The 27,356-nt window shown below is 42.6% G+C and overlaps 4 protein-coding genes across 5 annotated transcripts in view; 1 reads left to right on the top strand and 3 right to left on the bottom strand.

Annotated features, from left to right (window-relative positions):
• The window catches only part of LOC139370973 (innate immunity activator b), a 51,518-nt gene extending 41,618 nt beyond the window's left edge, over positions 1–9,900 (bottom strand). For both annotated transcript variants that reach the window (XM_071110912.1, XM_071110914.1), the window contains exon 1: positions 9,766–9,900. The gene's annotated coding sequence lies outside the window, so the exon portion shown is untranslated. The remainder of the gene's footprint in view (positions 1–9,765) is intronic.
• A 3,878-nt stretch (positions 9,901–13,778) lies between these two features.
• LOC139369776 (G protein-coupled receptor 25) lies at positions 13,779–14,915 on the bottom strand. The gene is made up of 2 exons (XM_071109041.1): positions 14,869–14,915; positions 13,779–14,737 (listed from the first exon to the last, which is right to left on the bottom strand). Exons 1-2 carry the CDS (start codon positions 14,879–14,881, stop codon positions 13,779–13,781), a joined length of 972 nt encoding a protein of 323 aa, XP_070965142.1. The 5' UTR covers positions 14,882–14,915.
• Positions 14,916–16,377: 1,462 nt separating this feature from the next.
• LOC139370972 (olfactomedin-like 3b) lies at positions 16,378–22,058 on the top strand. Its single transcript, XM_071110909.1, has 3 exons — positions 16,378–16,584; positions 19,363–19,648; positions 20,755–22,058. Exons 1-3 carry the CDS (start codon positions 16,486–16,488, stop codon positions 21,537–21,539), a joined length of 1,170 nt encoding a protein of 389 aa, XP_070967010.1. The 5' UTR covers positions 16,378–16,485; the 3' UTR covers positions 21,540–22,058.
• Positions 22,059–22,134: 76 nt separating this feature from the next.
• LOC139370947 (synaptotagmin-6-like) overlaps positions 22,135–27,356 on the bottom strand; it is a 41,897-nt gene continuing 36,675 nt past the window's right edge. Inside the window, exons 2-7 of the mRNA XM_071110866.1 lie at positions 26,075–26,477; positions 24,848–25,424; positions 24,023–24,143; positions 23,579–23,750; positions 23,229–23,379; positions 22,135–22,902 (exon numbers count right to left, since the gene is read on the bottom strand). Coding sequence (XP_070966967.1) covers positions 22,831–22,902; positions 23,229–23,379; positions 23,579–23,750; positions 24,023–24,143; positions 24,848–25,424; positions 26,075–26,477 — 1,496 coding nt within the window. The 3' untranslated portion in view covers positions 22,135–22,830. The remainder of the gene's footprint in view (positions 22,903–23,228; positions 23,380–23,578; positions 23,751–24,022; positions 24,144–24,847; positions 25,425–26,074; positions 26,478–27,356) is intronic.

Below are 27,356 nucleotides of genomic sequence, written 5' to 3'. Positions count from 1 at the left end.
TTGTTTTACTTGCTATATTGTATTTACCTTGCCACCATGGCCTTTTTTGCCTTTACCTCCCTTCTCACCTCATTTGCTCACATTGTATATAGACTTGTTTATGCTGTATTATTGACTGTATGTTTGTTTTACTCCATGTGTAACTCTGTGTCGTTGTATGTGTCGAACTGCTTTGCTTTATCTTGGCCAGGTCGCAATTGTAAATGAGAACTTGTTCTCAACTTGCCTACCTGGTTAAATAAAGGTAAAATAAAATAAATAAATAAATAAATACAGTTTATATGCTAATAAAGTCATACTGCAAAAATATTTTATAATAATGACAGCTGTGAAGGAAACAGGAAGTTCCGGAAACAATTGTATAAATGCCGACAGATAATTTCCTCATTCGACATCTTTTGTCGGTAAAATTAATTATGCGGGAATTGGCGATGGAAACGCCTTTATGCGCAAATATTGACGTAAACATATAGAAGTAAACTTGGAGACACGTGATGACATGGTGTGTGGTCCCTCCCACTACGACTCGGGAAACCATGCAGTTTATTAGGCTACAGATGAAATAAGTTACGATGAATTTCACAGAGAGATGAAAGTGCAAGGTGATTAGCTTTATTATGCTCCTTTCAAATAAATACCAAAGAATGTGTAAAGTAGAGAGAGAAATAATGGGGTGCAAAGGAGCAAAATAAATGCAGTAGGGGAAGAGTTAGTTGTTTGGGCTAAATTATAGATGGGCTATGTACAGGTGCAGTAATCTGTGAGCTGCTCTGACAGCTGGTGCTGTGTCTCTGCACAGCATCTGCGAGCTGTTGGCTAGAGCCACAGATTAACCATTATATTGACCAGAAACTCAACTGGCGGCTCTAACAATGAAAATAGATGTCTTAAAAAAATAGAAGGCAGTCGAGAGGAGGCAAGATCAGGTCGGACCAGCTACGTGTGTGAACTAGGGCCTGGACGATACAAGTATTGCAAATGAAATCATGTAGGTTTTGTAAGATGAGAGGATGGCAAATGTTTTACGTGCCCCCAGCCGATTGTGTTTTTTTTGTTTGTTGATTTGCGTTGTTTGTAACTTGTTTTTTAACTTATTTTGTACATAATGTCTCTTATGACTAAAAATAACTTCTAGACATCAGGACTGCAATTACTCACCACGGACTAGCAGAATCCTTTGGACTCTGATGCGCCCGACGCAAAGGATACACTGCTTCCTTGGGAACAGGCCCCGATCCCCGTGATCTGCATGAAGAGGAGGCGGAGAAAGAGGGGCCGAAGGTCGGGCTGCCTTCTGAGAAGTAGTAGGCGATCGAATTAACCCCCACTTCCCTCCATTCTGCTAGCAAACGTGCAATCTTTGGACAATAAAATCGACGAGTATGCTGAAGATTAAACTACCAATGGGACATTAAAAACTAACATAGTATGCTTCACAGAGCCGTGGCTGAACGATGACAACATCAACATACAGCTGGTTGGTTATACGATGTACCAAATTTCTATCAGCATGTTAAATGTGCAACCAGAGGAAAAATAACTCTACACCACTTATACTCCACACACAGAGATGCATACAAAGTTCTCCCTCGCCCTACATTTTGCAAATCTGACCATAATTCTATCCTCCTGATTCCTGCTTACAAGCAAAAATTAAAGCAGGATACACCAGTGACTAGATCAATTAAAAAAAAAGTGGTCAGAGGAAGCAGATGCTAAACTACAGGATTGTTTTGCTAGCACAGACTGGAATATGTTCCAGGATTCCACTGATGGCATTGAGGAGGAGTACACCACATCAGTCATGGGCTTCATCAATAAGTGCATTGATGACGTCATCCCCACAGTGACTGTTAGAGGTCGACCGATTAATCAGAATGGCCGATTAACTAGGGCTGATTTAAAGTTTTCATAACAATCGGAAATCGGTATTTTTGGACACCGATTAGATTATTTTTTTTACACCTTTATTTAACTAGGCAAGTCAATTAAGAACACATTCTTATTTTCAATGACGGCCTAGGAACGGTGGGTTAACGGCCTTGTTCAGGGGCAGAACGACAGATTTTTACCTTGTCAGCTCAATATTGCAACCTTACCTAGTCCAACGCTCTAACCACCTGCCTCTCATTGCACTCCACAAGGAGCCTAGCCTGCCTGTTATGCGAATGCAGTAAGAAGCCAAGGTAAGTTGCTAGCTAGCATTAAACTTATCTTATTAAAAAACAATCAATCAATCATAATCACTAGTTAACCACACATGGTTGATGATATTACTAGTTTATCTAGCGTGTCCTGCGTTGCATATAATCGATGCGGTGCGCATTCGCGAAAAAGGTACCTAACCATAAACATCAATGCCTTTCTTAAAATCAATACACAAGTATACAGTGGGGCAAAAAAGTATTTAGTTGCTGGTATTTTGGCCCATTCCTCCATGCAGATCTCCTCTAGAGCAGTGATGTTTTGGGGCTGTTGCTGGGCAACACGGACTTTCAAATCCTTCCAAAGATTTTCTATAGGGTTGAGGTCTGGAGACTGGCTAGGCCACTCCAGGACCTTGAAATGCTTCTTAAGAAGCCACTCCTTCGTTGCCCGGGCGGTGTGTTTGGGATCATTGTCATGCTGAAAGACCCAGCCACGTTTCATCTTCAACGCCCTTGCTGATGGAAGGAGGTTTTCACTCAAAATCTCACGATACATGGCCCCATTCATTCTTTCCTTTACACGGATCAGTCGTCCTGGTCCCTTTGCAGAAAAACAGCCCCAAAGCATGATGTTTCCACCCCCATGCTTCACAGTAGGTATGGTGTTCTTTGGAGGTTGTGGACAGGTGTCTTTTATACTGATAACAAGTTCAAACAGGTGCCATTAATACAGGTAATGAGTGGAGGACAGAGAAGCCTCTTCAAGAAGGTCTGTGAGAGCCAGAAATCTTGCTTGTTTGTAGGTGACCAAATACTTATTTTCCACCATAATTTGCAAATAAATTCATTAAAAATCCTACAATGTGATTTTCTGGATTTTTTTTCTCATTTTGTCTGTCATAGTTTAAGTGTACCTATGATGAAAATTACAGGCCTCTCATCTTTTTAAGTGGGAGAACTTGCACAATTGGTGGCTGACTAAATACTTTTTTGCCCCGCTGTATATTCTAAACCTGCATATTTAGTTAATATTGCCTGCTAACATTAATTTATTTGTGTCACTTCACTTGCAACAGAGTCAGGGTGTATGCAGCAGTTTGGGCCGCCTGGCTCGTTGCGAACTGTGTGAAGAATATTTCTTCCTAACAAAAACAGCCAACTTCGCCAAACGGGGGATGATTTAAATTGCTAAAAAGCAATCGTTACACGACTATCTAACCATAACCATCAATGCCTTTCTTAAAATCAATACACAGAAGTATATATTTTTAAACCTGCATATTTAGCTAAAAGAAATCCAGGTTAGCAAGCAATATTAACCAGGTGAAATTGTGTCACTTCTCTTGCGTTCATTGCACGCAGAGTCAGGGTATATGCAACAGTTTGGGTAGCCTGGGTCATTGAGAACTAATTTGCCAGAATTTTACGTAATTATGACATAACATTGAAGGTTGTGCAATGTAACAGGAATATTCAGACTGATGGATGCCACCCGTTACATAAAATACGGAACGGTTCTGTATTTCACTGAAAGAATAAACGTCTTGTTTTCGAGATGATAGTTTCCGGATTCGACAATATTAATGACATAAGGCTCATATTTCTGTTTGTTATTATGTTATAATTAAGTCTATGATTTGATACAGTCTGACTTAGCGATGGTGGGCATCAATCAGCAAGCTCGTAAGCATTCATTCAAACAGCACTTTCGTGCGTTTTGCCAGCAGCTCTGCTGTTTATGACTTCAAGCCTATCAACTCACGAGATTAGGCTGGTGTAACCGATGTGAAATGGCTAGCTAGTTAGCGCGGTGCACGCTAATATCTTTTCAAACGTCACTCGCTCTGAGACTTGGAGTAGCTGTTCCACTTGCTCTGCATGGGTAACGCTGCTTCGAGGGTGGCTGTTGTCGATGTGTTCCTCGATCGAGCCCAGGTAGGAGCGAGGAGAGGGACGGAAGCTATACTGTTACACTGGCAATACTAAAGTGCCTATTAGAACATCCAATAGTCAAAGGTATATGAAATACAAATGGTAGAGAGAGAAATAGTCCTATAATTCCTTTAATAACTACAACCTAAAACTTCTTACCTGGGAATATTATAGACTCATGTTAAAAGGAACCACCAGCTTTCATATGTTCTCATGTCCTGAGCAAGCAACTCAAACGTTAGCTTTCTTACATAGCACATATTGCACTTTTACTTTCTTCTCCAACACTTTGTTTTTGCATTATTTAAACCAAATTGAACATGTTTCATTATTTATTTGAGGCTAAATTGATTTTATTGATGTATTATATTAAGTTTAAATAAGTGTTCATGCAGTATTGTTGTAATTGTCATTATTACAAAAAATAAAATAAAGGTAAAATCGTCCGATTAATCGTTATCGGCTTTTTTTGGTCCTCCAATAATCGGTATAGGCGTTGAAAAATCATAATCCTCTAGTGACTGTACATACATACCCCAACTAGAAGCCATGGATTACACGCAGCATCCGCACTGAGCAAAAGGAGCAGGACTCTAACCCGCTGCTGCTTTCAAGGAGCAGGACTCTAACCCGGAAGCTTATAAGAAATCCCGCTATGCCCTCCGACGAACCATCAAACACGCAAAGCATCAATACAGGACTAAGATTGAATCGTACTACACCGGCTCTGACGCTAGTTGGACGTGGCAGGGCTTGCACACCATTACAGACTACAAAGGGAAACACAACGTGAGCTGCCGAGTGACACGAGCCTACCAGATGAGCTAAACTACTTCTATGCTCGCTTCGAGGCAAATAACACAAACATGCATTCCGGGAACACCAGCTGTTCCCAGAAGACTGTGTGATCATGCTCTCTGCAGCCGATGTTAGTAAGACCTTTAAACAGGTCAAAATTCACAAGGCCGCAGGGCCAGACGGATTACCAGGACGTGTACTGCGAGCATAAACTGACCAACTGGCAAGTGTCTTGTGCCCAAGAACACTAAGGTAACCTGCCTAAATGACTACCGACCGGTAGCACTCACGTCTGCAGCCATAAAATGCTTTGAAAGGCTGGTCATGGCTCACATCAACACAATCATCCCAGAAACCCTAGACCAACTCCAATTTGCATACCACCCCAACAGAGCCACAGATGATGCAATCTCTATTGCACTTCACACTGCCTTTCCCACCTGTACAAAAATAACACCTATGTGAGAATACTATTCATTGACTACAGCTCAGCGTTCAACACCATAGTGCCCTCAAAGCTCATCAATACTGCCTTGCCTGGTTCACCAACTACTTTGCAGACAGAGTTCAGTGTGTCAAATCGGAGGGCATGCTGTCCGGTCCTCTGGCAGTCTCTATGGGGGTGCCACAGGGTTCAATTCTCGGGCCGACTCTTTTCTCTGTATATATCAATGATGTTGCTCTTGCTGCGGGCGATTCCCTGATCCCCGCAGCACCCGCACGCCCGACTAGCATCACCACCATGGATGGTTCCGACCTAGAATATGTGGACATCTATAAGTACCTAGGTGTCTGGCTAGACTGTAAACTCTCCTTCCAGACTCATATCAAACATCTCCAATCTAAAATCAAATCTAGAGTCGGCTTTCTATTCCGCAACAAAGCCTCCTTCACTCACGCCGCCAAACTTACCCTAGTAAAACTGACTATCCTACCGATCCTCGACTTCGGCGATGTCATCTACAAAATAGCTTCCAACACTCTACTCAGTAAACTGGATGCAGTTTATCACAGTGATATCGGTTTTGTTACTAAAGCACCTTATACCACCCACCACTGCGACCTGTATGCTCTAGTCGGCTGGCCCTCGCTACATATTCGTCGCCAGACCCACTGGCTCAAGGTCATCTACAAGTCCATGCTAGGTAAAGCTCCGCCTTATCTCAGTTCACTGGTCACGATGGCAACACCCACCCGTAGCACGCACTCCAGCAGGTGTATCTCACTGATCATCCCTAAAGCCAACACCTCATTTGGCTGCCTTTCGTTCCAGTTCTCTGCTGCCTGTGACTGGAACAAATTGCAAAAATCGCTGAAGTTGGAGACATTTATCTCCCTCACCAACTTCAAACATCTGCTATCTGAGCAGCTAACCGATCGCTGCAGCTGTACATAGTCTATCGGTAAATAGCCCACCCAATTTGACCTACCTCATACCCATACTGTTTTTATTTATTTACTTTTCTGCTCTTTTGCACACCAATATCTCTACCTGTACATGACCATCTGATCGTTTATCACTCCAGTGTTAATCTACAAAATTGTAATTATTCACCTACCTCCTCATGCCTTTTGCACACAATGTATATAGACTATTTTTTTCCTACTGTGTTATTGACTTGTTAATTGTTTACTCCATGTGTAACTCTGTGTTGTCTGTTCACACTGCTATGCTTTATCTTGGCCAGGTCGCAGTTGCAAATGAGAACTTGTTCTCAACTAGCCCACCTGGTTAAATAAAGGTGAAATTAAATAAAATAAAAATAAGCTAAGGACCCTGGGACTAAACACCTCCCTCTGCAACTGAATCCTGGACTTCCTGACGGGCCGCCCCCAGGTGGTAAGGGTAGGTAACAACACATCCGCCACGCTGATCCTCAACACAGGGGCCCCTCAGGGGTGCATGCTCAGTCCCCTCCTGTACTCCCTGTTCACTCATGACTGCATGGCCAGGCACGACTCCAACACCATCATTAAATTTGCCGATGACACAACAGTGGTAGGCCTGATCACCGACAACGACGAGACAGCCTATAGGGAGAAGGTCAGAGACCTGGCCGTGTGGTGCCAGGACAACAACCTCTCCCTCAACGTGATCAAGACAAAGGAGATGATTGTGGACTACAGGAAAAGGAGGACAAAACACACCCCCATTCTCATCGACAGGGCTGCAGTAGAGCAGGTTGAGAGCTTCAAGCTCCTTGGTGTCCACATCACCAACAAACTAACATGGTCTAAGCACACCAAGACAGTCATGGAGAGGGCACGGCAAACCTATTCCCCCTCAGGAGACTGGGAAGATTTGGCATGGTTCCTCAGATCCTCAAAAGGTTCTACAGCTGCATCATCGAGAGCATCCTGACTGGTTGCATCACTGCCTGGTATGGCAATGGCTCGGCCTCCGACCGCAAGGCACTACAGAGGGTAGTGCGAACCCACGAGTACATCACTGGGGCCAAGCTTCCTGCCATCCAGAACCTCTATACCAGGCGGTGTCAGATGAAGGACCTAAAAATGTTCAAAGACTCCAGCCACCCTAGTCATAGACTGTTCTCTCTGCTACCACACGGCAAGCGATACCAGAGCACCAAGTCTAGGTCCAAGAGGCTTCTAAACAGCTTCCAACCCCAAGCCATAAGAGTCCTGAACATCTAGTCTCACCCCCTCGTTACACCACTGCTACTCTCTGTTGTCATCTATGCATAGTCACTTTAATAACTCTACTTTATTGTTGGTTAACTTTATTGTTGGTTAAGGGATTGTAAGTAAGCATTTCAATGTTGTATTAGGCACGTGACTAATACAATTTGAGGTTATATAAAGTTTTCCTTTAAAAAAAAACACCTGGGCCTCCCGGGTGGCGCAGTGGTCTAAGTGTCACAGTGCTATGTGCTCCCGGCATCGCTAGTGCGTGAAGAGACAAAGATATCCCTGCCGGCCAAACCCTCCCTAAACTGGACGACGCGGGGCCAATTGTGCCCACAGCTAGCACTGTGCCACCAGTGATTCTGGGTTCAAGCCCAGGCTCTGTAGCAGCTTGCCGCGACCGGGAGACGCATGGTGTGGCGCACAATTGGCCCTGCGTCGTCCAGTTTAGGGAGGGTTTGGCCGGCGTGGATATCTTTGTCTCTTCGCGCACTAGCGATGCCGGGAGCAGTGTAGCAGGTGAGGCTTGGTTGGGTTGTGTTTCGGAGGACGCATGGCTCTCGACCTTCGCTTCTCCCGAGTCCGTATAGGAGTTGCAGCAAGACTGTAACTACTACCAATTGGATACGACGAAAAAAGGGGGTTAAAAAAATAAAACTTCTGTATGGAAGATATAGTAGGGAAAATAAATAAAATGTGACTCTGGATGACATTGTTTGCAACACTAGGGCTGAATTCCTAAATAAATTAAATCCGCTTTGTGTTTTGTTGCCTACTAACGAGAATCGCGGTTTCCGTGTGAACAGCAGGCACAACGATTGCCACAAAGCCCAAATTGGCTATAACATAAAATGTATAAAAGCTCAAATGTGATTTTGGGGGTTAATTTACAATGAGGCATAAGGTTAGCACTGCGACACAGGTTTAAAAATCACATTTTTTATAAGTGACGTAAAATATGGGGGGTTTACGACTTTGTGGCTGTGGTAACTAGTGACGACTCCGATATAAAGTGTTTTTCTCAAAGTTACCGGGATGTCACGTGTCCTACTTATATCAGTACAGTCATAACAACGTAATCATTATGCAACTTATTTTTTATCAAATACGCCTGTATATATATTTTTTGTTCTCCAAACGCTACACACATTGTCCTCCAACCAAAAACTCCTTGCTCGGTGAGCAATTTTTTTTTTTTTTAAACGCCACCTGCTGGAGAAGACAGATTTTGGGCCCAGTTAGAGAGAGCAATAGTAATGGAGTCTTTGTATGCACTAACCCGCCATGGTTCGTTGGACAAAGCCTATAGGAGAAAATGAATAAAGTTTTTGGCCGAAAATAAGGTCTGTGATAAGGAGATCTTTTTGTTATACAAGACCAGTGTAGGCACATTTGCTATTTAACGCAACAGCTTGACAAAACTATTCGTAGAGTTGAAAATGCGATGGTATCACATTGAACTTAAGTTTTGTATTCAGTACATGAAAACGTATGCGAAAAAGTAAATTGTGTGCATTGTCATCATACTGATTTTAATCGCAACAAGTCAGTTTGGAAAAGTAACATGTTTTCTTTATGCTGATTTTAGAATATTCACATGAAAATCTGTTACCCATTGGATGGAAACCTAGCTACTGATAAAACAATTTCCACGTTTACAGTGTTCGTTACATCAGCTGTTGTACAATATGATACAAATACAACAAAAAGTCACAAGGAACACACAATTTTGACTGCACTGGGCCTTTAAAGGGAAAAAAAATCGGAGTATCGGCGTCACTCTGTTACGGTGGAATTGCCCTACTATATCCTCCATGACAACGTTCCATGGAAGATTAACATTTACCATTCAATTATTCATTCATTCATCTGCAAAGTTATCTTCACGGAACCACCTAAGTAAGAAAGTATTCTGTCCATAACTTTTCACTTTTGATTCAAGTGTAAACACTTAATTTTTCCAGTGGCTTAACAAAAGTTGAAGTTAGGCAGTGGTAAAGTACAAATAAAACAAAAACACTACTGCATGGAAATGTTGGCCTATACATTATTGCATACAAAGTAAAGGATATTATGAAAACGCTTACAATAATTTTGCATCATTATTATAGTCAAGGTCTGCTGAACTTGGTCTAGCATTGTGCTATGGCTAAAACTTGCGCTACTCTCGTAAAAAAAACACATTGTTTAATGCGATGGTAAAGTTGTTTGTTTACTTCGAAAAGGAAAGTAGCAACCATACCTTCTTATGCAAAATGTCAAATATCCAATTGTGTAGGGCGTAGAACAATTTATTTGCATGTCCATATCAACATTCATCCACGTTTTCCAGAAGTTGTAGAAGTATTGCTTCTTACGTACTCTGAAGAGGGACGTCGCAACGGGAATGGGCCATGGTATAAGTCCCCGAAAGTAGGGGCGAAACTTTGAGTGAGTTTACTGTCTTTTGCATAAGTTAAACTATCTCCCCTACAACGGATATGCTTTAATAAAATTTTATTTTAATATAATTTAATAGTTTTAAAATACCAAATTAATATACAAGAAGAAGTTAAAAAAACTGAAAGCACCCCCAAATCTCCAAACTATTGGGATATCCCATTCCTTTAGATTTTTTTCTAAAGAACTTCGACTCTCAATCGCATCAAAGTGCAATTTACCGACAGTGATCAGATCCTCAGTGTAATTAATGCCAGCAGTTGGTTTCACATATATTCAAAATATATAGAATAGAGTGGCGACTATGTGGTAAAGTTATACCCACACATGTACGGTGATGAACTGAGTGTGGACTGCTTAAAGCCCCAGTGAGTGAGTGAGTGAGTGTGTGCATTAAACCAGAATGCCTACTGTAGCATACAAACGCTAGGTGTCAGGAGTGCATTACTTATTACTTTTTGCAGTTTGGTAAAGCTCATTGATTACTTTATATCAACATGTAACATGTGCTTCCAAATATCCACCCAATTAATTCAGTTTACCAATCACTGTACCTGTACACAGCCAATCTGTAAATAGCACACTCGACTACACAGCCAATCTGTAAATAGCACACCCGACTACCTCATCCCCATTTTGTTGTTTATCCTCTTGCTCTTTTGCACCCCAGTGTAAAAGTATAAGTTTAAACCGTCCCCTCGCCCATACCCGGGCGCGAACCAGGGACCTTCTGCACACATCAACAGTCACCCTTGAAGCATCGTTACCCATCGCTCCACAAAAGCCACGGCCCTTGCAGAGCAAGGGGAACTACTACTTCAAGGTCTCAGAGCAAGTGATGTCACTGATTGAAACGCTATTTAGCGCACACTACTAACTAAGCTAGCCGTTTCACATCCGTTACACCCTTTTGACCTCCTCCTTTTCCGCAGCAACCAGTGATCCGTGACCCACGGCACCAATGTAACAGTATAAGTTTAAACCGTCCCCTCGCCCATACCCGGGCGCGAACCAGGGACCTTCTGCACACATCAACAGTCACCATCGAAGCATCGTTACCCATCGCTCCACAAAAGCCGCGGCCCTTGCAGAGCAAGGGGAACTACTACTTCAAGGTCTCAGAGCAAGTGACGTCACTGATTGAAACGCTATTTAGCGCACACTGCTAACTAAGCTAGCCGTTTCACATCCGTTACACCAGTATCTCTACGTGCACATCATCATCTGCACATCTATCACTCCAGTGTTAATGCTAAATTGTAATTATTTAGCCTCTATGGCTTTTAATTGCCTTACCTCCCTACTCTTCTACATTTGCACACACTGTACATAGATTTGTCTATTGTGTTATTGACTGTACGTTTGTTTCTGTGTAACTCTGTGTTGTTGTTTTTGTCGCACTGCTTTGCTTTATCTTGGCCAGGTCGCAGTTGTAATTGAGAACTTGTTCTCAACTGGCCTACCTGGTTAAATAAAGGTGAAATAAAATAAATACACATTACAGTGAAGGAAATGCTACAAAACCGCAGGCTGCCACTGCCATGTGATCACTGTTTTGAGGTGCTGGGTGTTTTCTCACCATCTGCACTCTCCCTTTAGAGGGTAAGCTAGATCAAGTTTATTTTCTCTTCTTTTGGTTTTCTCTGCCCACAGAATTTAAGTAAACACATCCTCTGCACTACTGCCATTGAGTGTAGGCTAAAACGTCTATCTGGGTATCATCTATCAAACATCAGATGTTCAGTTTGCAATGGTCTTGTTGAAGGACCACCTAGGCCTGATGATTACGCAACAGGTTTCACAACCATTCTCATAGTGAGCAACTGAGTGTACACCAGGTGCCAACAGGGTACAGATAAGGCCATGAGAAAACGACACAATGTTTGTTCTCATCACTGCTCGTGTAGAGAGCACAAACGGAAACTGACTGATGCCTCCCACCCTTCACCTACAGCGGTGCCTGGCAGTGAGTTTAAAGGGTCAAGGATCATGCGTCTTATTTCAGTGCCGTGATTGACAGAGAATATGATGTCCCAACGGTGAGGCCCTCAGCATGTCCGTGGTGAGGCCCTCAATTTCTCCCCTGCAGATAAAACAACTGTCACTATAATGTGAGATGAGTTTTCTAAAATAAACAATTGATATGGAAGCCTCATCCTTATCTTCATCGAAAGATAAGGAATCTGCTAGGCAAAATCATTAGAGGTGAGATTCATTTTGCGATCTTGTTATTTTGGCAATGTAAAGCGTTTTGATTTACCGTGAGTGTTCCAATTAATGTAATTGAAATAACTTAGTTTTCAGTGTCTTGATACTTTGTAATACCTTAGGTTTCAGTGACTTGAAAAATGACATGACTTCAAGCATTAAACTGTGAAGTTCATTGTCCACTTCAACAGGTTGCCATCTTTCTGAATAAGAGGAACAGAAGGTCAGGTCAGGGTTTTCCACACTAAAAGGTCTGAAAGGGAACTAGTTGGCTGAAGTACAGTTGTGCTGTAGGTTCCCACAGACTGGTATCTAACCCAAGTTTCTCAAGCCCTTTTGTAACTGGGTGATTCATAGTGCAAAATAAACTGAAAAGCATGTGGGCATGAATGAACATTTGAACTTTCAAGTCATGTAATCAGCCAACAAATTTCCGAAAAAGCACTTGTCTTAATAAAGTTTTATTTTGTATCATTCATGGTAGAATCTGTTTTGTCAATTGCAGTGAATGTTATCTGGTTGCAGATAACATTTTGCTACTGTTTTGAATGAAAGTCCAATCATTTTGAGGAAGCAGATAAAAACATTGTTGAGCTTCTGGGTCAATTTTGATTGGTAAGTCTGTTTTTATTAAGTTACAGTGACATGAGAAATAAACTGAGAAGTGTTTCTCCTTCTCAATATGTAAGTTAGTAGTGTGAACATTTTATGCCTATAAAAGCTATGAATTGTGAAGCTATGTTAAAAATAACCATTTCAATACTATAACTATTGGAACTGGTTATGAGGAAATGTTATACATTACTTACTTATTATGCTTTATTTCAATATGCTTAATATATACCTAAAATCTTTCAACTTTATTTTCATCCTTGTGTTCCTTTAATGTAAAACGTACACACAATCAAATGCCCATTGTTAAACTGCAAAAATACTTAGTAAACTATGATATTGTTTGGAAAAAAGTATCTGCAATAATTGCCAATTATATAAACACTTATTACATTTATTACAAAAAACGGTTTATTATAAATGTTTTATAATACATTAAATGTAATCTTACTAATGCCATGAACATAGACAACCATTTTGAATATTGTTGTAATGAATTTCACGCAGCAAAAAGGAACCATTAACAAATTAACGTTACTGTTAACAAATTGCAATTTAATATTACTATGAATTTAAGAATGTCAACAATCGTAATAACCAGGCTACTCATGAATTATTCATATACAAAATATTTAGACATAAAAAGACCATCCTATTTAATTTGGTCGTTAAAAAAAAACGAAAGCTAAATTAATCAACCTCACTTGCACACTGTTTTGACCAGTTTTTTATCTGTACTGTTTCGTCTTTGAAATATTTTCTTTGGTGCGAATAAATAAAACCTAAATTCAAATATCAATGATAATCAAATATGCAATTATGATATGTAAAATATAACTTATTTTGAGAAGCTATAATATACACAAAATATATTTCAGAGAATGCTTTCACTGAGCTTGAATTACATAACACCTAAAATCATAACACAAAAGGATTCACCTCAACCTTTAGCGTTTCGGACCGCAAAGAGGCTGTAAAAGGTGCAGAACCCTGCTATCAGACATTCTGGTCAAGTGGCTGGAGACGAGTTCTGGAGGCTGTTGTGCCGCAGCTCTCTGAGGTACCGTTGTAGAAGTCAGTGGACGAGGCATAGCCTTGGTGTAGCCCAAGCTTTCCCACGCAGCTCAGGAACTGGTTCTCCGCCTGCCCTCTGAAGTGGTGGTCCAGGAACAGGTAGATGGCTGGGTTTATGCAGCTGTTGAGGAAGGCCAAGCAGCAGGAGAGGGTGAGGCCCTGACTCAAGACAGACTGTGTCTCAATGCTCAGATCGGCCCTAGACAGCCTGAAACCAATGAGGATGGTCTTGAAGATGTTGAAGGGAAGCCAAGACACCACAAAGGCCACGATTATGGTGAAGACCATCTTGAGAGAGTGGCGGCGTCGGGCTTCTGCGCGAGGGTTGCCAGCAGAAACGCAGTGTTGGCGCAGGTGGGCCAGGATAGAACCGTAGCAGAGGATGATGATGAGCACCGGCAGAGCGAAGGTCAGGAAGACCATGGTCAGGCTCAGACCCAGGAAGAAGGATGACTCTTCATCCTCCAGACAGAAGAGTTTGCCGTTGGGAGTATACATGCTACGGTACACCAGGGAGGGGGTACCTAGAGCCAGGGACAGCAGCCAGACCACAGCGCAGTTGAGACGCACACACTGGCTGCTGCGGAGAAAGCGGGAGTCCATGAGTCCCACCACGGCCAGGTAGCGGTCCACGCTCATGCAGGTCAGGAAGAAGATGTTGGAGAAGCGGTTGACGGCAACAATGTAGCTGCTCAGCTTGCAGAGAAGGTTGCCGAAAGGCCAGTGTCCCTCCTGACTGGACGAGACGGCCCACAGAGGGAGGGTGAGGACAAACACCAGGTCCGCAAGTGCCAGGTTAACCACAAACGTATCCACCAGACGGCCACCTCTCTTCCCCCGGCTGCCCATGACTGTGATCACAAAGAGGTTGCCCAGGAAGCCTGTGAAAAACATGAGGAAATACAGCAGTGGCAGGTAGATGTGAGAATAGGGAAGACTGGAGCTGGAGCGCTCCCCAAGGTAGGTTAGATCGTAGCTGACATTGTACAGCATGTCATCGCTGTAGAAGTACCTGTTGCTGTCATACGTCTGCATTTTGTGATCAAAGTTAAGTCTCTCAGCTGCTTGCTCTTTGTGTGTCTGGCTGGCAAGCTCAATACTTCTAGACAAACTATCTTGCGTCACGTTCTTAAAAACCACAGACAAACTGCCAGGTCCTATTTTCTTCTGTCATCTCTAGCACCATTGGCATGTTTTCTACTTCTCTATCTGGCATATTCTGACAGAAATTACTACAACTATTTCTAATGAGGATTTTTTATAATATAGCATATTTGCATATCAGTTCAAATAGAAACACTTTAGACATGCAGGCAAAAAGTACAGCAAGAAGAAACATAAAAACATATCAAAAGAAAAAATACATATACAATCTGGGTAATGCACTTGAACAAAATATTCAACAACAGCTGAAGACTGACTTCTAGTAGCAGATGAAACAATAAAAACATTTGAAAGGGGCAGGATGTGGTTATGGTATTCACGGGGCTGATGTAGGTAGGCCTGCTGGAATTATGATCTTGTACATATTACAAAACAAATCCACTGAGTGAATTAGTCATTTCAATCATTAAATTGAACCTAGACATGACATTGAACATCAACTATAGACTATTCATACAGTCTCTCGTGTGTCACGTGTGAAAACAGCAAACACTAAACTGTTGTACTTGCATTATGAGAAAATACTTGCTTTAGAATATCAAAATGGTACTTGCCAGACCCAATGACCGTGCACATGAATAAATCAGACTTCTCATCAGATGAGTCATAATATACTTGACGATAAAACTTACTGTAATGTGTACTTGATGGGAACTTAATCTGCTCATAGGCTGTGAAAACCATAACTGGAATGATGGCTTGATTTAACAACCACGTTTCCTTTTGACTGACAATAGTCTTTGAACAATTATGAACAATTGTCTCTTTGTCAGAAATGCAAATCATCATTGAACAGTTATAGAACATAGTGAAACTAATTTTATAATACTATTTTAAAGGAAAGGGGGGGGGGGGGGGGTGACAAAATGTTAAGCCTGACCTGAGCTAGTTGAATGTTGGTTATGTAAGAGAAGGTTAGTGTTCCAATAAAAATACGAGGGGATAAAGTATCTTCCATTTGACAAAAAGATTTTCCTCCACTCTTGGCATTGCATCAGAATTTTCTTCCCATCAATGCTGAAGAGTTTTCTTAAAATGAAATAAAATACTAATAGGAGTGAAAAACTACAATATTCTATTCTAATCAAGAGTGACAGCTGTGCAAACATAATTTTTGCCTTAACTTGTCTTCTTAATATTGCATTTTAGTGTGATACGAGTCAACAATCATACATTTCAATGTATTTCAATCTCTACAAAACATAGAAAATGAACCTATAAACATCACTAATGTGGTATTTAGCAATCAGTGGACAACAATGATTAGGTTGGGAGAAAGAAAAAAGGAAATGGCGAGAGAGTCTGTGTGTTTCCAGCAGTACCAGATGTTCAAAACTCCTCCCTCCCTGAGTGTTTATTAAAACATTCCAGTCAAGTTAGGGACACCGTAAAGTTGGCCCCTCCTCGCACACTCTCCTCCCGTCGACACGCACACAAGGAAAAGGGTGACCTGTCCTCCCACAAAATGAGGGTTTTTCTCATCCTTGTCACTTTGACCTGCCTGGCTAACGCCCAGCATCAAGCCCTGATGGACTACCTGGAGCGGCGTCTGCTAGCCATTGAGGTAAGAGACTGTTCTTCTGCTCCCAGTCAGACCCTGGGCTCCAGAATAAGTCTGAAAGGAAACTCTCTGGGGATCTGGGAAACCTTCAATGGGATGCAGATGTGGAGATTCTGAGGAAAAAAAGATTGACTGACTGTATTTGCTGCTGCACCCAGAAAGTATAGATTTCATGCTTTAAATACATTTGTTTCCGCCCAAAATAGAAGCAAATGGGAATAGATGTTTGAAGATCTTGTATGCAGGTCACTTCTGTAGTGTTCTGATTTATATAAAAAAATATATATATATTAGCCTTGTACATGGAGTTATTAGAACGTTGGACTCTGCAAAGGACTGACCAACTGGCTCGCTTCAAGTTGTTGTTGTACAATAAAACAGCTCCACTGCTATGTGTACCCATATCCCATTCTCCATCTTGCTTTCTAGTATTCTTATTCACATGGAAAGTAGTTGGTCTCTGTCTATATGTGTTCTGACTCTGCATAAATAAATACCTGCATAAATACCTCCCTAACAAGTTATTTTGAGCGACTGTACTCAGAGAAACCTCTCGGATCATTTCCAGCCAGTGAGTCGTTCTGAGAAAGAGCATTCAATGCTTTCCAATTCAGGTTTATGGTGCAAAAGTGTTAACGTGGTTTTAGTGAGAATCCTTTTTTTTTTATATGCATTCATTTTTATTCAAGAGCACATCAAGAACTTGTACAATAGATACACAACATATATTTGCGGTCTTCACAAAGAAGCGTAATGAGATTCACATGTTAAGGGTACATTTTTGGTTGTATAGAGAAAACATTTCAAGAGAATAAGAATACAATTTGGATAAAGCCACATCAGAAAAATAATAGAAACAAGCAAACAAAACCCCAGAAATGACTCAATAAGATACGTCCGGAACCTGTTGCAAGATTGATTTTATCATCTCCATGTCAACAAGTTCCCGCATAAGACCTATCCACATGTCTTTTAAGGGTGTTGCATTTTCTTACGCATTCCCTTGCTGCTGCTAAAAGATAATCTATCAATTTAAGTGGAGAGGAGTGGAGTGCATCCACAGGAACAATACCTAGTAGGAGATGACATGGGTCTGGTTGAATAATAATCCCTATGATGTCCTGTATAACATGGAGAATTTCAGACCAAAGAGACTGGATTTTCCTAAATATATGTGAGGAACTACCTATTTGTCCACACTGCCTCCAACATGTTGCAGATATGTATTTTAAAATGTTTTATTTTTTAATCAGTTAAGAACAAATTCATATTTACAATGACGGCCTAGGAACAGTGGGTTAACTGCCTTGTTCAGGGGCAGACAGATTTATACCTTGTCAGCTCAGAGATTTGATCGAGCAACCTTCCGGTTACTGGCCCAACGCTCTAACCACTAGGCTTCCTGCAGCCCCAAAGGGTGGATATTCCCCATATTCCTTTGTTTATTTTATTAAGTTTATCAGGGCTCATAAAAAACAATATAGTCCTTTGAATTAAAACTCCCTTGTTTGGTGACATGTAGCAGCTTTATATAGTGTTTTCCATATATTCCCCCAACTCTCCTCTGATATCTGCACCCTGCCATGGGTTCCTAAGATTATCTAAAGATACTGTTTGCATGTTAAGGATATTGTGATAAAAGTTTGAAACGGGCCCAATGCTTTCCTCTTGATAAAGTAATTCAATCATCTTATCTGTCATTTTTTGGAACAATCCTTTTTTAACAATGAATTGCCTTACTTAAGATACCAATAACAATTAGTTTAGAATATAATTAATTCCTCGTGGATTTCTTGAAATTATTTAAGAATTGAGCCTTTGAAAAGTTGAGAGACTCTACAAAGCCCTCTCTCTTCCCATTCCCTAAATCCTTGGGACATAGTAGCAGGAAGGAAGGCTGGGTTGTGGAATATACACACTTAGAAAAAAAAGGGGCTGTCTAGAACCTAAAATGGTTCTTTGTCTGTTCCCATAAGAATAGGAGAACCAGTTGAAGAACCCTTTTTGTTTCCAGGTAGAACCCTTTCCACAGAGGGTTCTACTTGTAACCCAAACGGGTTCTACCTGAAACCAAAAAGGGTTCTGCTATGGGGACAGCCATAGAACCCTTTTGGAACTTTTTTTTCTAAGAGTGTACTGTGGACTAGTGTCTGGAAATGTCATTACTCAGTTCATATTGGCGTTGGATCTCCCTTAGTGAGACTCCTTAATCAGTCCTGCAGCCGTCTGCTTGAAATAATTTATCAGGTGATAATTCAGTCTACTGTGGGCTTTGAATATTTTTTTATGAAAAATATTGCTGCATACCACTTCAAACCTGTCACATAGTGTGTTATATCCACCGGTTGTCCCTTTCTGTGGCATTTGTAGATGTCTTTTCCTAGTTCCTAGCCACACCAATGGCTCTTGTATACAACCCTATTCCTGACCTTTCTGCACTCTCAATCCCTCCTAGCTGAGATTACCCCCTGCGTGCTGATACATCCCTTGCATTTACTGGAGTGCAAATCTAGTCAAGGTCACTCAGAAAAGCTGATCCTCAACCTGCACTTAACTTAATGTCTCTGTCTTCCTGTAATGCGATGGCCAGAGGTTCCAGGCTTAGAAGGAACAGTAAGGGAGAGAGGAGACATCCATGTGGAGCCTGACGCCACACTGGCGATGACTGTGGCAGTGGCACCAGAGAACAGGGTTTTAATTCATCCTGTGAAATAGAGACAGAACCCAGGACTACTTCTACACTACCTGCTCTAACTGTCTTCTTCTCACCTCTCCCACCAGGACCGTATCTCGCTATGGCACGAGCAGACGAACCGCTACGCCACAGAGCTGCGGGAGTTCAAGCAGCAGATGGTTGCCCAGATTGAGACCCTTGACAAGGACAAGGAGACGCTGAGGACGGATCTAGACAGTGTGGGGACGCGCGTGGACCGCGTGGAGCGCGAGATGGACTACCTGGAGACACAGAATGGGGCGCAGCCCTGCGTGGACGTGGACGACAAGCTGGTGGAGCAGCAGGTGACTGTGGTGAAGGAGAAGAACAAGGTCAAGTACGCCAAGGCCACAGGTGAGACGTGGCAGATGTGGTGACATACTGGGGGGATAGAGAAACAAGTAGTTCACATGGTGGTTACTGCCTGTGAGGATCATAGTAAAGGCCTGCTGGGAAGAGGCAGAATATAGCAGTGGTTAGTTACATAGCCCTTCCCTGACATGTACTGTAGACATGATGACATATTGGGAGGACAGACACACATGTAGTACAAATGATTACTTACTAAGAGGATCATAGCATAGGCCAACGGAGAGGACAAATGAAGTAAACTCAGCAGTAGGGGTAATGTGAGGCCTTGTTTCCTGAACAGATCTTCTAGATGATGAGCAGAGATAGAGAAGGCCACAATGTCTTAGCCATTGTACTGTTATGTAAGTAGGTTAGAAAATATATATTCCCTCATATCATTATTCTTCCCTCAGAGGCCATTATTAAAGAGTTTAAGTGGATTTCATTCAATGTTGTGCTTAACACTTTTTGTTCTGCTCTAAAACAGTATGGTTTGTTTTATTTGCATAGAGAAAGCAATCTGAATGCAGTCAATTTAGGAAATAGTTTGTTTACACTTGGTTGTTGAGGTTTAGGAAATGGGAGGTATATGTACTGAGATGTGAGAGCATGCTGATGGAATATGTAGATGAAGGACTGACTGAAGATGCAATGCTTATTCAAACAGCATACTCTAAATTATGCACCACTTTAATTGTAATATTTTCTCTTAGTTGCACTCCAGCCGGATGAATAGCCAGTGACTCTGACTTGCCGGTGATCCTTATACATGTTGCCACACACAGCTGAGTGCTGTTGCCTACTCGGGGTGCATGTTCTGACAAAATCAGGTTGAACACGTAAAAGCTAAAACTTCACAAAAAAATGTACTATAAGAAATGGTACTATCCTTTCAACTTTACCTAGTCCCTCAGTATTACTTTTGGTTGAACTTTAGCAATATGGTATGGTGTGGTATGTTTTATGACATTGGTATTACAGGTATCACAGTTGTAAGAATGGTAACAATGTGTATATTGTAATTACACTGAACCTGCTGTGTAATGTTGACTACCATGTAAAAAAACATGGTTTTAGCCCAACTCATGAATCTATCGTCTCTCTTCCAGACTGCAGGGACATGATCTCTAGCATCAAAGCCATGAAGATTTTGAAGCGAGTTGGAGGCCCAAAGGGCATGTGGACCAAAGATGTGGGCAGTAGTTCGGGCAAAGTCTACATCTTCAACGGCACAGACGAGGACACCATCTATGAGTTTGGCTCCATCCGGGACTTCACCATCTCCCAAGGCACGTCCATGGCCAAGACCGTGAAGCTTCCGTCTCCTTGGCGAGGCAGCGGCCACACTGTCTACAACAACCACGCCTACTACTTGAAGGAAGGCAAAGAGCTTCGGCTGATCAAGTACAACCTGCAGAATGGCTCGGTGGCAGACAGCGCTGTGTTCCCCGTCCAGGACCATGTCCCCGTGTACAGCCTGACTCCGGAGACGGTCATTGACCTGGCCGCAGATGAGGAGGGCCTCTGGGCCATCTATGCCACCAAGGAGACTGAGAGGCACATCTCACTGGCCAAGATGGATGCCAACACGCTGGACATCGAGCAGATGTGGGACACGCCGTGCCCGCGAGAGAACGCAGAGGCCGCCTTCATCATCTGCGGCACGGTGTATGTGGTCTACAACACCGCGCTGCCCAGCCGCTCACGCGTCCAGTGCGTCTTTGACGTCAGTGATATGGTAACCAATGACGATGCACCTCTAGTGTACTTTCCCAAGCGCTACGGCTCTCACTCCAGCCTCAAGTACAACCCGCTGGAGCAGCTGATCTATGCCTGGGATGACGGCTACCAGATCCTCTACAAACTGGCCATGAAGAAGAAACTGGAGGTATGAGCTCAGCAGGCTTTGTTGAGGTGGGTTTGAGATTTCACTCATCTATACCCGAATAAAAGCCCAGAAATGTCTGTGTAGGCGAAAAATAAAACATATTTCAGACTGTCATATTCAGTGGAATGTTTTAAACTTTTATCTTCCCTGGAGCAAAGATCAATAACATAGATATGTCCAAAGGTATGAAAATTACTAACATGGTTTGTTCAACTTCGGCACAAGGTTTTGCAGCACTGTTCTGAAGGTAATATTGTATTTCCTGTGTTGATTACTGACAGCAAAACAGTTCAGTGATATAAAAGCATCCATTTGCTGTAGGTATTGCTTGATGTGAAACATTTCTAGGATCATTAAGAAAGATCTCGGAGGGTGTGGAATGGAGACTCTGAAGTAAATACACGCAGCTGTATGATATGTATGTTTTCTGAATATCTCTCAGTTTAGCACTTATGAAAACCACACATTTTTACCTTTTTTCCTGGCTATGCCTTTCTGTTGAATAAAACAAATACTTGCATGAAAGTGTGTAGCTTATTTTTCTTCTATGTTGTTACAGTAAAAGAGGAACATACAGCATATCGACACTCGATTTGGAATGTTAGAACCAGAATCGACAACTTTATTATCACTTCTTTAAAATACAAGGAAACAGTTATGTTACAAATACACATGTTCAATACAAAAGTGGAAAGATACTCTAAATTGCTTGGAAAAAACAGAGGAAAGTCATTGATTCAAGCACTTATCACAAGGCTAATGAGGCAAAGGGGTCAAAGGTCAAGCCAACTCCTTCAACAAAGTACATGACATTGCCTGAACAAGAGACTATTGGCAAACACTTCACAGGTAACAATTGAAACAGAAAAGTAAATTCAGGGGGATAGTCATGTTGATAATATCATAAATATGTGATTCTAAATACAGTGCTATTATTGATGTCAGTATCAAAGGGCATTACATATATACAAAGATGTTAACCTCAGGTGTATAACCAAACCAGGCTTAGCTCAACTGCAAAACTATTGTTGCAATAACAATGATCCCACCAGACCCAGTATACACTAGGCTATACGTACCATGACAAAGTGGCTGTCCAAGAGGGCACAAGAGAAATGTGTTTGTGTATGTGTGTGGGTGTGTGATGGCGAGATAATGTCATTCCAGAGCAATTTACTGCACTTTACATATTCTGAGGCACAACATGTGTGGGTCTGGGTCTGAGACACTCCATATTTCAGGCCTTGCTACAGGGCAGGCTTTGTAGAGTCGTGGAGTATAAACTCTAGCTCCTCCCTCATGGACTAGACAGGAGTCTTGGAGAAGGGCAAGAGCCTTGGCTGTCAAAACTTGCAGTGCGGGTTTTCCACTGAGGAGACATTTCACATGGAAAGATTAGTCATTCCGAAGTGCACCAGCATGAACATTGCTGTCACTGTTAGGAGTGTACCTACCATCAGAAATCCTACATAGATAAAAGGGGGTACATACATTTATATTTTGGTCATTTAGCATATGCTCTTATCCAGAATGACTTACAGTCTATGCATTCAACAAAGGTAGGCAAGACAACCACATCAACCATATCTCAGTCATTGCAAGTAGAACTCTCCTCAATAAAGCAGCTATCAGCAAAACACACAGAATTGAAAGTCAGCAGGGTGTTTTTCTTTGTGTCTTTGTGAGTAATAATACCTCTTTCTGAGACTTGCTTGCCTCCAGTAGAGAGTGCCAGTGAGCGATGGGCTTGCGTGGATAGGCCAACATCTCGTTCCAGTGGTCTCTGCCCAGTCCCTCTGCATGACTGCCCACTCTGTTTACACCTATGATCTCATTGTGTCCCACCCTAAGGAGAAAAAAGGCAAAATGCACCCATTAACTCTTCAGCCACATCTGGTATAATGTAACTTCACATTTTCGCTTCTACAATTAGCAGAACTGACAGTATTAGTAGGTCTCTCAGAGTTAGGGGATGGTTGAACAAACATATCAGTAACAATAACTTGACATGCATTGCGTCACAAATTATATTGAGTATTGCATACAAGTCATAGTCCATGACGGATATGTGCAGGCTGACTTGGTCCATGTTCTCAGGGGGGATGTCGAAGATGATAGCTTCGTTATAGGTGGGGTTCAAAGTGTTCCTCTTGATGGTGGTTTTCTTCTTTTTCAAGCGCCGTCCGTCACACTCCAGGGAGACCTTGACATATGGGTCTGCCAATAAACAAGACAAAATAGTATTTGATTTATTTAAAAATGACAGAGTGCTTAGCTACTGAATGGATCAAGCTGATTTGACTGTACATTATGTAATATGTAATTTAGCTAAATCCGGCGAGACGCATTACCAAACCAGATTACGTTTTTTTTCTTGTAAATCTTTTACCAGAGGTATTGCCTGGTCAATGGTTAGAAGAGTAGGCAACAGCGTTTAAGGTGAAACAAGCACAAAACCTTTAAACGTGAACCCATTGACTGAACTGTACCTGAGTATCCTGTGATGTCCATGGCCTTGAGGTTCCTGCACTTGATGACGGTCATGGTGAGTCGGCCTGCGGTCGGCAGGTAACAGAGAGAGAACATGATCTCCCCCAGGTCTACACTCTCCTGTGTTCATGGCCACAGACAAAACACATCAGAACAGAAGGAAACAGTTATCACACATTACAATGCCACTAATATTGTTAAAGGGATAGTTGAATGATTTGACATATTTAGATATTTGTTTCGTTACCTTGAAAGCATTTTCTGTACAAAACCAAAGTGTTGTTTGGTGTCACTCCTTGTCCATAGACTGCATTCAAGGTAAGGAAATACATATCTAAATATGTTAAATTGCTGAACTATACCTTTGTAGTAGTATACTGTAGCAAATGTACAATTTAATTCCCATTTAATCTATAATGTGAATGAGGATGGAAGTTAGGCAGTACAAGGGGGCATTGACCCCACATCCCCTGCCTGGTCTCCTATTCTTGAACACTTGTGACTCACACATGGGATCAAATCATTACAGTAGCTCATTAGAGCACCATTGAGGTGATTCCTTGCTACAGCTTATTAGGACCATCTCTTTAAATTACTTTAGAGCTTGCCTGACACAATGGAACCAATGGAATAGTCCCAAAAATGCAAACCAGATAATATAGCACTTCCAACATGCAAGCTCATTCAAACTTGTGAAGAATCCAATGACAGATCCAAAAGGCTATCTGGACTTACACTGTGCTTTCACTTCTGCTTTGCTTGCTCTTTGGGGTATAGGCCAGATCTTCATAAAATACATCTATTTGATTCGTTGATTGACTTACAGAGGTGGCGTACTGAATATCCTTCCAGATGGCCATCTCACGGGAGAGGTCCGACACCTCAAACAGATTCTCCAGAATGACCTCTCCGATCATGTCGTGGCGGGAGAAGCGGTCAAAGTCAAATACGCTCAGGTGCAGCTTCCTGCTGCCCAGCTCCTCGTAGGGCACGGTGAACTGGAAGGACTCATCAAACATGGGGTTGAGCGTCTTGCGATGGACGCGGGTCTGGAACTTGCGCTTGCGGTCAGGCAGGAGGTAGATTTTGACGTAGGGGTCGGAGCTGCCGCATAAGTCCTTGGCGGGCAGGTCGAAGGCCTTGAGGATGTTGACGAGGAGAGCCTCAGACTCGTAGTCGTACTTGAGGGAGAAGTTTATCTTACCACAGGTCTTGGCGGCAGCGCAGTTCTTGGAGGACTCGTCGGCCTCCAGTGGGCTCTGTTTGTAGAGCTCTGGCTGGATGCGGCCCAAACTGGCTAGGCTGGTGGATTGGTCCTCTGTATAGGGGAAGTCGCTGCCTCGGTCAAGGCTGGTGACATGGTGCATTTGTCGGGGGAGGTGCTTCTTGAAGGAACTGTGCCTAGAGACAAGGAGCCATTTTTGCCAGTTGAATCATTTTCTTGGACAATTTACACACTGTAGAACAATTTCAGCAGTGGAATAATTCCAGTAACATATGGCATGCCTGGGAAATTTATGCCCCCTGCTGAATACTGCTGAATACTGTTGTCAGTTTCCAATTTAGAGAAAATGGAATTGCATTTTCTCTCTGATATTAGATGATTTAGAGTTCTCTTATTTAGCTCAATAGGAGCTCCAACATCTCATTGATGTTCTATGTATCTCATCTTAAAGGTCACAAATGAATATGTTACAGGTGTAGATATGCATAATGATCTTTACCTCTATGACACTTTAAATAGCCCCTTCCTGACATATCACATACTATTACCTCAATACTAATACATGTCCTGGACATAAACACTGAGGCTCAGTGGAGCCCTGGTGCAACCTATTGTAGGAGGCCCTTACAAACTGATCTAAGGTCAGTTTTGAGGAAGCACTGATAAGCTGATACCAGGGATGCCTTTCAAGTGGCACCCTATGCACTACTTTTGACTAGGGCCAATATGGCTCTGGTCAAAAGGAGTGCACTATGTGGGGAATAGGGTGCCACTAAGGACGTATCCTAAGTCTGTGTCCCGAGGCAACTTCCTCCCGAAGCCTGACCTATTGGAGGAGTTGGGCTCGGTGGTCTGCCTGGACATACGCGTGCGGCGCAGGAAGTGGTCCTTCATGGACAGCTGCACCTCGGCAGGGATGTCAGGTGACGTGTGGCTGATCTTCACAGCTGCCTCTAGGAAACTTGCCGGGTCCAAAGGATTCAGCTTGTCCGACGCCATGGCGTGTGTGTGTGCGTGTACGAGCGTAGGCCTGTGGCCGTGTGCGGGCAAGGCTCTGTCGTAGGGTCTGTCAGAGGCAGAGGAGGGGGGGGCGAGGGCAGTGGCGCTGGAGGAGAGGTCCTTGGTGCGCCAGTGCACCCTGCACAGCTTCCAGGAGGCAAAGACGATGACGCTCAGCAGGCCCAGGCCACAGGCCACAAACACCAGGAGCAGGAGGCTGAAGGAAAGATCTGGAGGGGGAAGGATGGCAAGATGGATGGGTGGTGGAGGGGAGAGGAAGAAGAAGATAGAAGAAGAACATTACTTTATTGTCCAATTGTACACAAGATCCAACAAAAAATGTGACTTCCGCTTTATCCCAACCCCTCTGAAAGACACACATACGTACACACGAAGGTTGGAGAGGTTGGAGCAGGGGGCAGTCATTATGCATGGCCCATGGAGAAGGGAGGGAGGGAGGGATGGGTCGAGGAGTAGAGGAGAGGAAGGGCGGTGGATTAGAATGGGAACAGCAGATATATACAATATGCATGAGTGAGATCCGATAAAGGCAAAGGTTTCATTTACAGACATCGCACTGCTCAGCAAAGTGTTTCGAAACCCTCAAAATCGAGAGCAACTGAGCTGCCACCACCAACTAAGGCATGTCAAAGCATTAATTTCAATGGATTATTGAGAAATACAATCATGACGGGTGTCGGTAAGCATGGTGCATGATGTATAGTCATCAATCAGCTCACTGGTCACCATACCAACACCCACCCGTAGCACGCGCTCCAGCAGGTATATTACACTGGTCATGCCCAAAGCCAACACTTCCTTTGGCCGCCTTTCCTTCCAGTTCTCTGCTGCCAATGACTGGAACAAATTGCAAAAATCTCTGAAGCTGGAGTCATATCTCCCTCTCTAACTTTAAGCATCAGTTGTCAGAGCAGCTTACCTGTACCTGTACACAGCCAATCTGTAAATAGCACACCCGACTTCCTCATCCCCATATTATTACTTACCCTCTTGCTCTTTTGCACCCCAGTATCTCTACTTGCACATCATCACCTGCACATATATCACTCCAGTATTAATGCTAAATTGTAATTATTTTCGCCTCTATG

This window comes from Oncorhynchus clarkii, chromosome 17, assembly GCF_045791955.1.
Source record: "Oncorhynchus clarkii lewisi isolate Uvic-CL-2024 chromosome 17, UVic_Ocla_1.0, whole genome shotgun sequence".
NCBI lineage: Eukaryota > Metazoa > Chordata > Actinopteri > Salmoniformes > Salmonidae > Oncorhynchus > Oncorhynchus clarkii.
The sequence above is the reverse complement of the archived record's forward strand: the minus strand, read 5'-3'. Positions and strand labels throughout refer to the sequence as shown.